General features: G+C 47.8%; 1 protein-coding gene across 8 annotated transcripts in view; it reads left to right on the forward strand.

Moving 5' to 3' along the window:
- FRMD4A (FERM domain containing 4A) overlaps positions 1–15,493 on the forward strand; it is a 638,605-nt gene that overhangs the window by 539,164 nt on the left and 83,948 nt on the right. For all 8 annotated transcript variants that reach the window (XM_049705588.1, XM_033403426.2, XM_033403427.2 and 5 more), the window contains 3 exons: positions 5,696–5,779; positions 10,547–10,612; positions 10,847–10,904. In XM_049705588.1, coding sequence (XP_049561545.1) covers positions 5,696–5,779; positions 10,547–10,612; positions 10,847–10,904 — 208 coding nt within the window. The remainder of the gene's footprint in view (positions 1–5,695; positions 5,780–10,546; positions 10,613–10,846; positions 10,905–15,493) is intronic.

Here is a 15,493-nt window from a genome sequence, read left to right on the forward strand (position 1 = left end):
GCCTCTTGAAAGAAAACAGCTGATGGGGTTATATACTAAGAGAAATCAATTTGCTGAGACTTTGAGATAATTAGTAAAAAAAAAAAAATACTCAGACAGCTGTGTTTGGAAGAGTCAACATTTGGAATACAACTTACATAACCTAATAGTACCTTTAATACCCAAACTTGCAAATTTCCCTATTGGAAAATGACTAGAAAAAAAGTCATCTGTTAAGCTTGAAATACATGCAGCCCAAAGGAGAGTTTTTGTGGGAAGAACTTAAAGTTATATAATTCTTGTATGTTATTTTATTTAAAAAAGAGAGAGAGAGAGAGAGAGAGAATGGGGTGTGTGATATTTTCCCATGACTTCTAAAGGACTTAGAGGGAGAAGCAGCTGGAATCTTTCATGCCAGCAAGACCTTTTGAAAGGAACAGAATCTGAAATTTTGAAACAAAATGTTCAAGTGGAAATGTTATTACAGAAAGCTTTGTTTTGTGCACAAAAGTCCATTTTACTGAGCTTTTCAAGTGTGTAATTCACAGTTTCCAAGCATAGAAAAGTATTCAGATAGGGTATTTTGCAGGAGAATATTCTTCCAATCCTATGGGAATTGTTTAGATATACCGTAAAGGAGGCAATTTTGTATTATGACAGCTTGTCTCATTTGCTAAATATTTCTTTAATATCAATATCATATTTTGAGTTGACCTTGGTAATAACAAAAAGGTTCATGGCCATGACATTATGTCAGTTTTTCAGAATTAAGATTTTGACTCAAAAGGATAACATAGAAAATTAAACAGCTTTTTGAGTAGAATTATTGTCTCAAATTGTAGGCTTATAAAAAATTTGTTTTGAATTTTTACAAGTTTACAACTATGTTAGAAACGCAAAAAATGTTTTCTGTCATCCTAGAAAACCAAACTCACTAATCAAGAAAGAAATCTTTACTTAGATAAATTAGCCATTACCATCAGAAATAAAGGCACATAATTCATGAATGTTGGTAACTTTGCCCCTCTGTACAGGTGGCAAATTAGTGTGGCATATTTATCCATGATACATGCCCAGAATCCAGAATCCTCTGCTGGAAGAATCTCAGAGGGACCCGCAGGTGCTTCCCTGGTGTCTGCAAATGGTCACACAACTACAAGAGAACCCTCACAAGCATCGTCCTCAGCCACCAGTTCTGTGAGCCTCCCTGTACCCCTGAAGGAGAGTATGTGGTAGGGAGGAGATAGCCAAGTGTCCCCATTTTCTTTGCTAGCACATGAAGTTCAACTTGGTTAAAAAAAAGAAGAAGAAGGGAAGGGAAGGAGAGAAATTGTTTCCTACATGGTTATTAAGATAAGCAAAGAAGAGAAAATCTACAGCTCTCCTTATCCATCTGTCTCAGAGTTTTCTAGATGTATTGTACCATTGAATAAAGTAATACAGATCCACAATGCATCTCTGAAACTTTAGGGTCCAGTGTTTCTGAACCCAGAACTTTGTGGGTTTTAGATGGGTAATGCGGAGTATACCATAACACCCACGGCAGCGTCTGAGGCAGCTCCTGGAATCCAGTCTGTTCACGCTTCTGCACCAGAATATGGATATTCACACCAAGTGGAAGAGAGAGAGAAAGGTCGAACATTAGGTTCACCACCAAGTGGGTGAGAAGGCTTTATATCTTAGAGATTTTCAGATTTTTGGAATTGCGGGTAATGAGGACCCGTAATACTCTCTTTAACTTACGAAATCCCTCTCTCTGGAGAACTTGACCTTCATGATACACTCATGAAATACGGAGGAGTTAGTAGGATACTAACATGATGTTACTGTCTCTGAGTTTTGTGTTAGTCCTTTTTTGTGACGCTAGTGTAACTTTCTGGCTTTAGTGCTCTAGTGTTTTAGTACCAGGACACCTCAAAACCACTGGTTTCAGGAAGAATTCTTCCACACGAAACCAGTTCTGTCTGCCCCAGGTTTGTCCTGCAAGTTATGGACATCTCATTTAACCCAAAGGGAATCTTCTGAAAAAGCGTTTTGTCATTTTTTAAAGGAAAACAAGCACCTTGTGGATTTTGCTAATCGTCCTATCAAATTTCATCTTTGCTTTCTTCACTCTATTGTGTCTTGGTTAAATTTGTTCTTGCTGTTATTTGTGACGGATCCCCTCGTTGACGCATATTGCTCAAAACCTTAGTTTTCCACAGTAGATCATTCAAACTTCCCATGTTTTATGAGCAAGGTAGACAGTAGAACCACGATCCATCATCTTAAAAACAAAAAACAAAGCAAAAAAAACCCAAGTCAAAGACTTAACGCGTCATTGAGAGACCAAGTTTTTGCTGGCAGCATTAATCACTACCTAAAAGTTGTGAATAAAATCTGGTTAATATTAAAAATAAGAAGACTTCAGTTTTACTCTCAGTTTAGCAAGTGATTTTCCTAGAGACCTTTTTTCTTTTGCTAGAAATGGAAACTGACCGCTGTTTGGAACAAGGAACTGTTTTAGGGTATTTCATAAGTTGGCATTTATCATTTGTCCTGACTCTGGGGGAAACGTCCAAGTAGAAAATCTTGAGAGAGGAAGCTGGGAACTTCTAGCACATTCTTTCAGTTTCAGCTTCCCAAGTCTCTGGAGATAGAGTGACCAGGTCTCCCATTAAGGCAGCGTTGTGATTTGCAGCCAGGGTATGGCCAGATCATCTGACAGGGCTGGCCCCCTCTAAGTCATTACAGATGTTTACAGACAGCAGAAAGGCAAATAGGACATTTCTACATAGTTGTCCTTTGGGACGGCTTAAGAGCCCTGGATCCCTTCCAGAATGTAATGGATTTGGACGGGCTTCACGCCTTCGTGATTTCTTGTTGTGTTTGTCTGTGTCACCTGGCCCTGGGGGAGCGCTAAAAAAAAAGCCACTGCATCTCCAGCCAGGAAGTCAGACCTGGGACTCTCATCGGGGATGCTTGTTTGCCAACAAATGAGTGTTTAGTGGGTAAGACAATCTCTTCCTCCTTTAGTTCCTTCCTTCCCCAAATATACTTTAGATGTGATGAGTGGGAGTTAAACCCACACTCGTGCTTCAACTTAATTGTCTTTCTCACAGTTCCATTCGATAAATGTTCAACCTGTAAGGTGCCACCCTAGGCACCGATGAGTCCGTGAAACAAATCCCTGTTCTCAGGGAGCTTATAGTTCATAAACAGGGAAGATAAGACCCAGAAACTCATCACTGTAGGCTCTTGGGTGTTCGGGGCCCTGACTATTCCTTTATGCCTTAATAACATGCAAGTAAACATTCCAAACTCTGCTTGGGAATTGAATTTTCCTAAACACAAGGAGGTGACCTGTGTGAAAAGCTCCAGTGCTGACCCCTGCCTCCTGGCTAAACTTGAACTCTACCAGCCTGGCATGGAAGGTCCTCAGAATCCTATGCCTCATCTGCCATTTATTTGGTCTGCTTAACCCTCCCATACCACCCGTTCTAATTGATCTCTTCAGTTCCTGGCCTCCATGCTCTACTGTATTCCACTGAGAAGAAAAATAAGATTCCTGTCCTTTTCTCCATGTGGGCCCTGCCCCAAAGTCTGCTTTCACAACAGAGCCCACAGGGGCCTTCCTTTCCTCCAAACTTTAGTCTGTTGTTTGAATGGACATGATCCAGTACTGCCCATGTAGTCAGTTCTCTTTTAATTCGCACCTCTCACTCCCTGCACTGAATTGTGAGCACCTTTTGAATGAGGACTATGACTTATCCTTTTTTTATGTCTCCCTATAGCAGGGGCTCCATAAATACATTCAACTTATTGATAATTAATCAATAAACCCTTGCCACCTACGTGATAACCATTCAAGGACTTAGATTTATTGATTTCGGGCTTCCCTGGTGGCGCAGTGGTTGGGAGTCCGCCTGCCGATGCAGGGGACACGGGTTCGTGCCCCGGTCCGGGAGGATCCCACATGCCGCGGAGCGGCTGGGCCCGTGAGCCATGGCCACTGAGCCTGCACGTCCGGAGCCTGTGCTCCGCAACGGGAGAGGCCACAGCAGTGAGAGGCCCGCGTACCACAAAAATAAAATAAAATAAAATAGATTTATTGATTTCAACAGTTACAAGTTGAGATTTTCCTTCTGGCTGGTTGTCCAAAGCCAAGATTCACAAACTTCACTGTCACTGTTTCTTAGTCCACTTGAAAAATCCCCTTTCTGGGAGCAGCTATAAGGTCACATCCATGTGTTTCTTGGTCACCAGGTACATGAACTTGAAGTATGGAAATGGTTTTGCCCACTGGCACTGGGCATCCAAAGGGTAGCTGCTGGATCCTAGCTGGAGACAGTGTTTCAGGCTGGGCGGGGGCCCACAGAAAGGCGTGTGACTGTGGTGTTCCCTCCTTCCTTTGTATTGACCTGTGAGCTCCTGTCTCGTTGCTTTTTAGATGCTACCGCCCAAGGTCCCGGTGGTCAGTATCTGCCTTGATTTGCATAAGCAGAACGGAAGCTGCTCCCATAGCCTGGGTTAGAACTGTGTGTAAATGCAGGCTTCACAGCAAGGGCCGTGAGGTGCCCTGGTGGACCAGCACAGGGAGACACCTTTACACATCCCAAGTGGGTTCTGCTGGCTGGCTCTGGAGGTAGACATTGGGGGCCAACACCCAGATGTCCCTGTCCCAGCAGGGGTGCGGGTCTGCTGAGCGCCCACAGGGGCGTCAAGCTTCTGAAGCCCCCTGGTTAAATTAGGGGAATTTAAAGTATCCCCCAGACCTGGGATCATGCGAGTCTGAAGGGAAGGAAGAATTTCTGGTCCAGGGACCGGACGTGTAAGACCTCCTCCTAGCGCCTGATAATCCACTTAACACTTTCTGAGTTGTTTCTGGATCATGTCAAAAGCAAATGACAGATGAACTTATATACAAAACAGAAATAGACCCAGACATAGAAGAAAAAGTTATGGTTACCAAAGGGGAAAGGGGGGCGGATAAATTAGGAGCTGGGGATTAACGGATACACACTACTATATACGAAATAGATAACCAAGGACCTACTGTATAGCACAAGGAACTCTACTCAATATTTTGCAATAACCTATAAAGGAAAAGAATGTGGAAAAGAAAAAAATATATATATATGTAACTGAATCATTTTGCTGTACACCTGAAACTAACACAACATTGTAAATCAACTATACTTCAATCAAAACAATTTTTTTAAAAAGCAAATGTTATGCATTTGTCATATTTTGGACAACAGTTTCTAGCATGTGCTCAATCCAGGCAAAGAAAACTGGCCTGTGGGTTAGTGAGGGAAACAGCTTAAGGAGAAAAACAGTCGAGCTGTCCATTCTCAAAGCCCACGGTGGGGCCCTCAAGACCTCCCTAAGGTCCCCCCGTGGGGAAACTGGTGACCCTTCTGCCCACATTCCTGCTGCCCGGGGACACTCATCGGTGCCCCCTTGGCATGCAGGGCTTGAAAGGAACCCACAGGCATCTGAGATGGCTCTGCTCGGCCCTGCCCTCTACAAGGAAAGGCCGCCGGGCTCTGCGTGCTGTGTGTTCTTTTGCATCTCTGCTAAGTAAATAAGTACAAAGAAAGCACCGCTTTTCACTAAAGGGGAACAGATGTGGGGTCTGAGGACAAGGCTGCGCCGGGTCGCCTCGCATGGTGCTGTGGTTTTCTCCAAGGCTGAGCATGTTTCTGCCATGCTCCCTGTCTGCCCTGTCTTCCAGCAATGAAGTGGTGAGGACGGACTTGAAGAAACTACCAGCACTTCCCACGCAGGCTCTGAAGGAGCACCCCTCCCTGGCTTACTGGTAAGCCCCCTTTCCCTGCATGCCCCAAGCATGCCCCCTCCAGGAGGGAGCCCCTTCTAGGGACACCGGGGGCTCCTGGCAACTGTCCACCCTCCCCGCCACCACGGGTCCGCCTGGACCCCAATCAGACAGCGACTGCAAACTGTATCGAGTGGCTTGAGTCTTCATGAAACTGTTTTCTGCATTTATTTAAATAACACGAAATGTGTGAGACCTCTTTTCCCTATTTTCTTTCTTTAAAAAACAAAAAAACCTTCTAAAATTTCCCTCTAGATGGTTTGCCTCCTTGCAGAGTCTTTCCTGAGCTGCTAGAGTTTCGCTTTGGAATCCTTGTCATTTGATGACAGGATGTGTGGGGTTTTGAGGTGTGGGAGGAGGACAGGGGTTTTTTTCTTTGCAGAAGAGAGAGATTGATTCTTTTACTTTCCCACAATGTTTAATATCTCCTGATTTAGCTTCCGTGTAACATTACACCATAGTTCATCTGTCGGGCCCTGAATTACTGACTCTGAATGAATCGGGCACTTCGGTTCCCAGGTTGTGGTTCGGGTCACAGTGGAGCGGGGTTTGCATTGCCGGGCAGTGTGTTGAAATACTGCTGGGCTAGCGAGCCCTGACCACTGTCCCTTGAAAGCAAAATGCCACTCCCCCAGTCATCCTTCTGACTCCTTGACAAAAAGCACTGTGACGGCTTTTATTTAAAAAACAGTAATAAGATAAAACAAAAATCGCAGAACAAGTCAATCTTATTGAATTATAACATATGACTTTTAAGCACTTCTGTAATATGCTTTATGAAGTTGCCAGTTTACTAACATTTCATCCTGTCCAGACACCTTTCCGGTCGACAGACTAGTTGTTCAGTCATCCGGGTGGCTTTAAGGGATTCCTTTGGCTGGGATGGGGTGCGTCTTGCTGCAGAGGGCATTAGCAGGATGAAACTCCAGTACCTAAATCATTTCTTGCCAAGAGACCAAGTGGTGATGGGGCAGCTGGACGGGAAACAAAAGAGCTGAACCCTGAGGCTGAGAGCTCCCACCCGTGTGCTGGCATCCCCAGTTTCATCTCTCTGAACTGTTTTGTTGCCATTCTTTTTTTTGGTTACACAGGTGTCCATAAATAGTGGCTTTAGATCCTTCTAATTTGCCCCCAAAGAACAAAATTGGTTTAATGTGCAAAGACTTTGCACGTGTCAATTTCCAGACTTCCAACCTGGCAGCGTGCACATACGAACACCCCCAGATGGCACTCCTGTTGCCTTGTTCGTGGAACCCAATTGCCCTCTCCCCAATTCCTTATGCTCCCTGGGCCTTACCTTCTCTATCCTCCCAGCGGTTCATTTTCAGGAAACCAATGGTGAGGGAGATGCAAGGAAGTAACTCGAGAAGCTGGTAGATCTTACCTTGTGAAATGTAGTTGCCAGCGGGGGCTGTAATGTTGCTGGGTTGTCTGGAATCAGAGTTGCTTTCAGCCTAATCCCTCCCTCAATTATCTCACGTGTTTGTTTCCAAACGTTTTTTACACCCTGTGCTCATTTCAGAGCTATGAACACCTCCTTGCCTCTCCTCTTTCTCCCTCTGGATTTTGTTCTGTTACCTCCACAGTCTGCTCTGTATGCAAACATTATCACCAACACAGAAACTCCTTCCTTCGTGCTTATGCTTTCTCTTTTGTCGTCATGAACAGCTTCATCCTCATCTACATCCGTAGCTGTCCTGTCAGAACAGCCCTCTCTCTCTGTGACCAGGCCAGCGCTTTCCCCGGGCCTCATTTAGACCCAGAGGTGCCCATGTCACTGTCTAAATGCACTGGGAAGATGGCAGGACCGAGGGAGGGATGGTTTTGAAGCTGGTACCCTCAGCTGCTCTACATCTCAGCTTATACACAAACAAGCCAGTAGCATGAACCATTCTGATGATGCATTGCTTAAAAAAAAAAGTATATACACACACACACACATTCACAGATGCAGTGCACAACCTTCAGGCCAAAAGAAGCCACTGGGAGCCCATCCACCACTAGTCAGGGAAGGCATTACAGCCTAGTGAGTAAAGCGGTGGGTTTTAGAATCCCAGCCAAGCCTCTGAACTGTGGGGTCATGATAGGCCAGGACGCTCATGTGACTTCTCTGCTGCCTCGATTTCCCATCTCTAAAATGGGACTAACCATATCAACCAAATTCAGACTGTAATTAAGAGAGGAAATAAAAAGGCACAGAGTGCAATTAGGAAGTAGGGGAACGGTGCATAATAATGCTGAGTCATCACATCATAATCCTTTCTGCTCATTTCCCCCAAGCGTTCAACAAGCTTGGACTTCTCACCCCACGTGATTTCTCTGTCGGGGAGGCATCCGAGGCACAAAGTGCCCAGGGCCACAGAACAAGGCAGCATCAGGGCCCCGACCTGGATTCTCTTGAGCGCCTCTACTGCAAATGCGGGACCACTTGTACCGCCCATACAAGCTGTGAAGGGACATCTTCCCCTCACGGGCCGACGGCTCCTCCGAGACAGGGAGCCCTGTGGCCATCGCCTTGTTTCAGGGCTCCTTGTCTGCAGAGATGGACCAGCCATCCCATGCCTGGGGCGCGGTCAGCCTCGGTCATTTGCCTTTTTCCTTCATGGAACGCCATGTCCTCCAAATGTGTTTTGGGCTCCCGTTTCCTCTGCCTCATGGGTCTCTGAGGATAATCCCGTCTAGTCCGCCCCAAGCATCTGGCGTAGTTGGTGCGTGTGAGTCATCTGTCAAAGCCTGGAGAGGGGCGGGAACAGGGCTAGGGCTGGGGTGGGTCTCAGGCGGCTCTTGTCACACGCCAGCCTATGGAGTTTCCACTGGGGCAGAAGAGGTGGGAAAAGCCGAGGAAGAAGGAAGATACTGTGGCCTCGCGGTGGGTCTCAGACAGCAGGAGAAACCAGGTGAGGCAGGGCGACCGATCCCCACAGCTGTCAGGCACGGTGAGACCCCCAGGCTCGGACCAGTCCGTTTGTGAACAGCTGAGCAGCGGCCAGCAGGTGTCGCTGACATGGCTGGTGTTCGTCCCCGCGCCGTGCGCACGTTCACAGCCACGGCCCTGTGTTAAGTTCCGTCTTCCCTCCTCAGCCCAGGGAGCCAGGGACCCTCTTTGCAGCTCTGTACCAAGGAAGCAGGCCTGTAGCTATGCTGCGTGGCTGGACCCCGGACCTAGAAGTCCACCTCCCCAGGTGCCATGTCGTGTGGCAACCCAGCTGTTGATTCAGTGGCTGTCTGGGGAGGAAGCTGGAAGGGTAACCCCAAAATGGCCTGACACGACTCTGATGCTCTGGGAGGCTGGTGTCGCCCCCAGAGAGGACGCTTCTGGAGAATCCTGTCAGGAGAGGGCTTTGTCCCCCTCCGCATAGAACTTCCGTGGTGTGTGGGAGCCAAGGAGAAACACAGCTGCGGCTGCCCCTTTCTGAACAGAGGTGCCCGGACCCCATAGACATGACCCTCAACTAGACCAAGGCCCCTCCTAGGCAGCCGTCCCCCATCCGGGGCATTAGAGAAGACGCTTTCCTGTGAGGGGCCGGCCTTACGTGCGTCAGATTTCAGAATACTCAAGTGAAGGGAGATTCGCGGAAGCTTGGGAGAGTAACTAGAAGGTAACTAAATGACCCCCAAGCACTAGATGATGAACACATAGAATGTGTGACCCTCCCCCAGAAGTGGCCTCGCTGACAAAGAAAGAGGGGGTGAAAGAAGGCTTTCGATCAGTTCCGGGGGACTAAATGAATAATAGCTCGTAAAGGTCAACCAAGGAGGTCTCGAGTGTTCGTCCCTGGGGTCGCCTCCTTGTCATGGAGTCCACGGGCCAGCGGGGAGGAAGGTGAGGCCGAGGTGTGAGGTGGAAGGCCATGCGGCCCGTTCCCAGAGGCCAGGCCTTTGGCCTTGACCCCTCAGCAGGTGGGATGTGATTCCCAAGGTTGCTCCTGAGCTTCCAAAGGCCGCGGGGCTCAGGGTCGCTTCCCAGGGGGCCCCTGCCGCCGTCCGCCCCGTCGCAGGAGGGTGTGGCCTGCATTGCCCCTCAAGGAGCGAGCTGGCCTCTTGCTGTGTTAGAACTGAGGTTTCAGAAGGTACCGGGGTGCCCCTCTGATTTCTGCCTCCTCCTTATCTCGCCAGCGCACCTCTGGGCCTTTTGTTGCTTCACGGTCTGTGTTAACCGGCCCCAGATTCCAGAACTTTCCCCTCCTCCTTGGACGCCCTCAAGCCTGCCTGCTAACTCGGGGTGGGGAGGCCGTGGGCATCCTGTCAGAGTCCACGCCTGCCCGCCCCACCCCGGAGGCCCTGTGCCGACGGGATGCAAGAGCGGAGGAAGGGGAGAGGGACCCGAGGGAGGTCGGCCAGAGCGTCCACGCGCACCTCCGGCCAGTAGCCCTCTTCCTGTCTCCTGTCCCGTGTCCCTGCCTGCTGGCCCACACGCTCCCCACTTCATCCTCTGCTCCCACAGTCTCGTTTCTTACGAGGAGCCAACCCCCAAAGCCCGGGCTTTCCTTTTACTGATGATAAGCCCAAGACAAAGAGAATGCGAGTCCTCTGAGGAGGAAGCAGAAGCTTTGGGTACATCCTTAGCCCTAGGCATCTCACTTGGGCTGCGTCCGGACATGCTGCTTTCAGGACAGATCATTTTTCCAGGAGCTCTTGGCTCCTTGGAGTTTCTCATGAGGATGCTGGAGCTCACAGATCTCTCCGTGAGCGGGGAGCGGGGCCGTCGCCCTGGGGACTGAGACAGAGACTCCTTTCCTTTCGTTCTAGCGAGGACCGGGTCATCGAGCACTACAAGAAACTGAACGGCCAGACCAGAGGCCAAGCCATCGTCAAGTAAGTGCCCCCCAACCCACAGTGCTGCTGAGGCCGTATGTGTGTGTTCACATCGTGTATGTCAGGGCTGTTCAGTTCTGCTGGGAGAGACGTAGCTCTGGGGGCAGGTGGTTCCATGTATCTTTCACGTAAATGATGACTCTGAGAACTTTATCACGTGCACACACACACCAATATGTGTACGATTCCACTTCTGCCGAATAACCAGGTGTGTGTGTTGTGTTGTCTTCCCAGCTACATGAGCATCGTGGAGTCTCTCCCAACCTACGGGGTTCACTATTACGCAGTGAAGGTAAGTGAACTCATTTGGTGAAAGTTGCCACCATGCCCTAAAAAAAAGTTCTCATTTTTTTTTTCTTTTTAATCTTACTGAAGATTTTTGGGGGAGTGGGGAGGACTTGGACAGGAAGATCGCATGCTAGGGGGCGTTGGGACAATGGAACTTCCCCCCCTCCCCCCGCAGTGTAGTGAGACTTGATTTGGGTTCTCTGCAAAACTCACTTGCCTTTTTGTGGAGTGGGTGTGGTAAATGCCTACTTCTTCATTCTCAGAAGAATCCTGGAGATCGGGACTGCAGAGCCTCTCAGGAAAATTCCATCTAAGCACAAAGAACAAAAACTTTAAGCAGAATCAACTGTGTTTTTCTTGGTGGTCAAATGCCACGTAGGCAACTTAATAGGAGAAGTGGGACTATAGGGGCTGACAAATCAACAGGCTCTGTCTTCTTAAAGAAGGAGTAAGTCCAATGTTAACACAGGCCCCCTTCTAAATTCTCTTGCGTTTTATCCATAATGCCCCAGACTGGGATCTCCTCTTCGAAATAATAGGTAATGATGTCCTCATGCACCCTTTTCTATCCTGAGAAAGGATAACTTCCTTTCCTTCGTTTACCCCAATGTGAAGTTTATCAAAGTCATTGCCCAAAGTCCAGACAAAAAGAGCAGAAAACACTTCTGAACTCAAGGCAGTCCCACCAACCAACGCAAGATTCCATGCTCTTCCACCAGTTTCCTACCCCGTGTTTCCACCCAACTATATATATTTTTTTAAAAAATATTTTCAGGTGGAGTTTTATTTATTTATTTATTTTTAATTTATTTAGTTTTGGCTGCGTTGGGTCTTCATTGCTGCACACGGGCTTTCTCTAGTTGCGGCGAGCGGGGGCTACTCTTCGTTGCGGTGCGCGGGCTTCTCATTGCGGTGGCTTCTCTTGTTGCAGAGCACGGGCTCTAGGCGCGCAGGCTTCAGTAGTTGTGGCGCATGGGCTCAGTAGTTGTGGCGCATGGGCTTAGTTGCTCTGCGGCATGTGGGATCTTCCCGGACCAGGGCTCGAACCCGTGTCCCCCGCATTGGCAGACGGATTATTAACCGCTGTGCCACCAGGGAAGCCCCCGACTATATCTTTAATTCCTTTAGACCAGAACATAACAACGTGTTTCATTCACTGTTGTGTCGCCCACGGCAGTTTGCACGGCACTTTGCGCGTCCTTGGTACGCATTTTAACGTAATGGCCCATATCTTCCTCTAAACTGCAGCCTTTTGATGGCAAAGACTGTTGCACTCTGTTATATTTCCCCAGAACCCAGTGGAGTGCCTGGCACTTAGTAGATACCCAGTAAATATTTACCAAGTACCATTATTGAGAATTGAGTTGAGTAGTTGGATGTACACATTTCCGTGACAGGAACAAGTGGCAGAATGATATTTGTGGAGCTCCGTTATGAGGCATGTACGGGGACTCCAGTCCCACCCAGCAGCTCAGCCCAAGATCTCTCAGAGCCTGCAGTGGTTCAGTTCTTCCTGATGTCCTTCCAGCACGCTTCCCACCAATGGAAGCTATTCATCCCTCTTCAGCATGACGCACAGACCTCCTAGAAGCATCGCAGCCATCCCTGCCCTGCTTAAGCCTAAGCTATAGTCTGTCATGAGAAGTGTGACCTGGCCTCCTGGGTTATCTTCTGTCCCACATGAGAAGGATGGATCCTCTAAGAAGACTTACCCCCCGTACAGCTGGCTCTGCCCTGGGATGTGGCCACTGAAGCCACAGGGCAGTCAGCTCCCCAAAAGGAAATGGAATTGATCATGAAAAGAGGCTCAGAATCCCCCTTTCTGGCTGCCAGGGTTCAACTCTTACACTGCTAGTGAGAGTTTGGAGCCCGTGTCCATTCTGCCATCTTGCTACCGAAAAGGAAACAGAAGGGTCCAGCAGTAGTCCTGACATTATTACAAGAGGCGTGTCACAGAAATCAAACTGCGAGTCTTTCCCTGAGTTGTGGAGATATTCGACGGTGATGTTTAGCAAAGGGGTCTGCATTCGGGAATGGGAGCCAGGAACGCGAGAATCCCCGACTCCATTCCATTCTCTGATTGGCTGTTTGTTCTTAGCTTGACCTCACCTCCGTCGCTCGTAATTAAAGTAGAGATTATGAGGGCTTCCCTGGTGGCGCAGTGGTTGAGAGTCCGCCTGCTGATGCAGGGGACACGGATTTGTGCCCCTGTCCGGGAAGATCCCGCATGCCGCGGAGCGGCTGCGCCCGTGAGCCATGGCTGCTGAGCCTGTGCGTCCGGAGCCTGTGCTCCGCAACGGGAGAGGCCGCAACAGTGAGAGGCCCACGTACCGCAAAAAAAAAAAAAAAAAAAAAAAAACAGAGATTATGAAATTGGCTTCTCCAGCTACCCCACGGAAGTTTTCTAGATGCTGGAAGACTGTTGAGATGGCTTGAGACAGCCAGATGGGAAGGCTTTGAGATAAAACCTCATCTGGTCTTTTACTTGCTTAAACCTGCGTTCCATTTCCTCCTCAGCCCTAAAACTTGACAGAAGGGCAACCTCTGATATGCATGCTTTCTGCCTTCCAATCAAACCTTAGAAATAGACTCCTTTGCAGCTTGTTAGAGGCCAGAAGCAGACCTTGTGATTTTCCAAGTGCCAAGTGTGCCTGTGTGTTTGGCTTTTGGATTCTCCAGACATGAGTGATTGCTCTCCTATCTATTTGGAGAAAGAGCCTAATTAACTATATCGAGACTCACTGTTTGGTGGCCTTGTAAATTTCACAATGCCGCATCTCATGGTGTGATGAGAGCTCTTACCTCGACAAACTGCAATTGCAGTCGCCTTCATCTCTCCTCTTGTCCTGTTCTCTGAAACCATTGCAGTCACCCGGGCGCTTTCCAGAGACAGGGGTTTTATACCTTTAAAGAAATTCAGAAACTTTCCTAAAAATTCAAAATGTTTCTTCTGCCCTTTACCTTGGTGCTTACCTTGAACTAACTCTTGCCCCACATATATTTGAAAATGCTGAAGCCAACTGTGAGTTTTCAAGACATCCACCATGGGGTGTGTTAGATCATTCACGCATGTGGCAATTAGGACAAATCCAGGGAAAGGCTGATATGCCCACTGTCAATGCCTAGCATTTGGGAGCTTCTAATTAACAGTCTTGAATGTAGATTTACAACTTACAATCTGGGGAGCCAGAGGTCTCTGTTAGAGGAATAAAGATGGTGTTGGTGTTTTTAATTCAGTTCCCAGAGTGTCTAAGCTTCGATTTTGCTACCCCAGTCCTGCCAGATAGCCACTGTCTTCATGAGGTGAACAGGACGCACACCTTATGAGCACCTGCCTACCCTGCACTGCCATTGGCCTGCTGGGGGGAAGGGGAGGGTCTTGAGTAGAGCAGGACGCAACCTTTGCATGATTCCTTTGTCTATTAAATTAGAGGAGTCCTTAATAAGAACCTGCTGTATAGCACAGGGAACTCTGCTCAATCCTCTGTAACGGCCTATATGGGAAAAGAAGCTACAAAAAAAAAAAGTGGATATATGTATATGTATAACTGATTCACTTTGCTGTACCCCGAAAACTAACACAACATTGTCAATCAACTGTACTCCAATAAAACTTTTAAAATAAATAAATTTATTCAAATAGGGGGAAAACAGTGATATAGAAAACGAGCTAGTTTTGAGAGCATTTCCACTGTTCTGGTAGGAATCAAATAAATACGCATGTATGAGCTACAAAATTTAAAAATAAAATAAAATTAGAGGAGTCTTGAATGCGTATTACTAAGTGAAAGAAGCCAATCTGGAAAGGCTGCGTATTGGATATTCCAACTCTGTGACATCCTGGAAAAGGCGAAAGCGGTTGCCGGAAGCTGGGATGTATAGGCAGAGCACAGAGGGTTTTTAGAGCCATGAAAATACTCTGTGTGACACTAGGTATGTGATGGATACGTGCCCTTATACGTTTGTCCAAACGCATAGAACATACACCAGCAAGAGTGGACCCTAAGGTAAACTATGGACTTTGGGTGGTTAGGACGGGTGAGCGTCGGTTCCTCATTGGCAACACAGGTACCACTCTGGTGCAGGATGTTCTTCACAGGAGAGGCTACACATGTGTAGGGATGGGAGTACATGGGAAACTCCTGTACCTTCCTCTCAATTTTGCTGTGAACCTAAAAGTGCTCTAAAAAAAAATAAAATGTTTTAAGACAAAATTTTCAGAGGAGTCAGCTTCCATAGTCTCTATGGTTCCTTCCAGCTCTGACAGTCGATGACAGTTTCTCGGCCCAGAAGGTCGTTCTGTCAGAATGTTCAGCATCTCTCAGATTTTTCCCTGTTGGTAGGTGAGGGGCCCAGCTCTGAAAACCTAAAGTCTTAGAAGGAGAACAAAGAACAAGGCGTCTGCTTCTTACTCAGAAACGGGGAAAGGACCCCAGCTGGTTAGGAGCAGAGCTGGGTCCCCAACCCAGGGCACTTACTAAGTCACTTTACTAAGCATCCTTTGATGACAGGGCACACCCATTAAGGTAAGGCACAGCGAGGTGGGCTCCGTCCACTTCAAGGAATTTGCATTTCCCTTTGTCTTCAGGTGAA

The sequence above is a fragment of the Orcinus orca genome, chromosome 2 (genome assembly GCF_937001465.1).
Source record: "Orcinus orca chromosome 2, mOrcOrc1.1, whole genome shotgun sequence".
Classification (NCBI taxonomy): Eukaryota; Metazoa; Chordata; class Mammalia; order Artiodactyla; family Delphinidae; genus Orcinus; species Orcinus orca.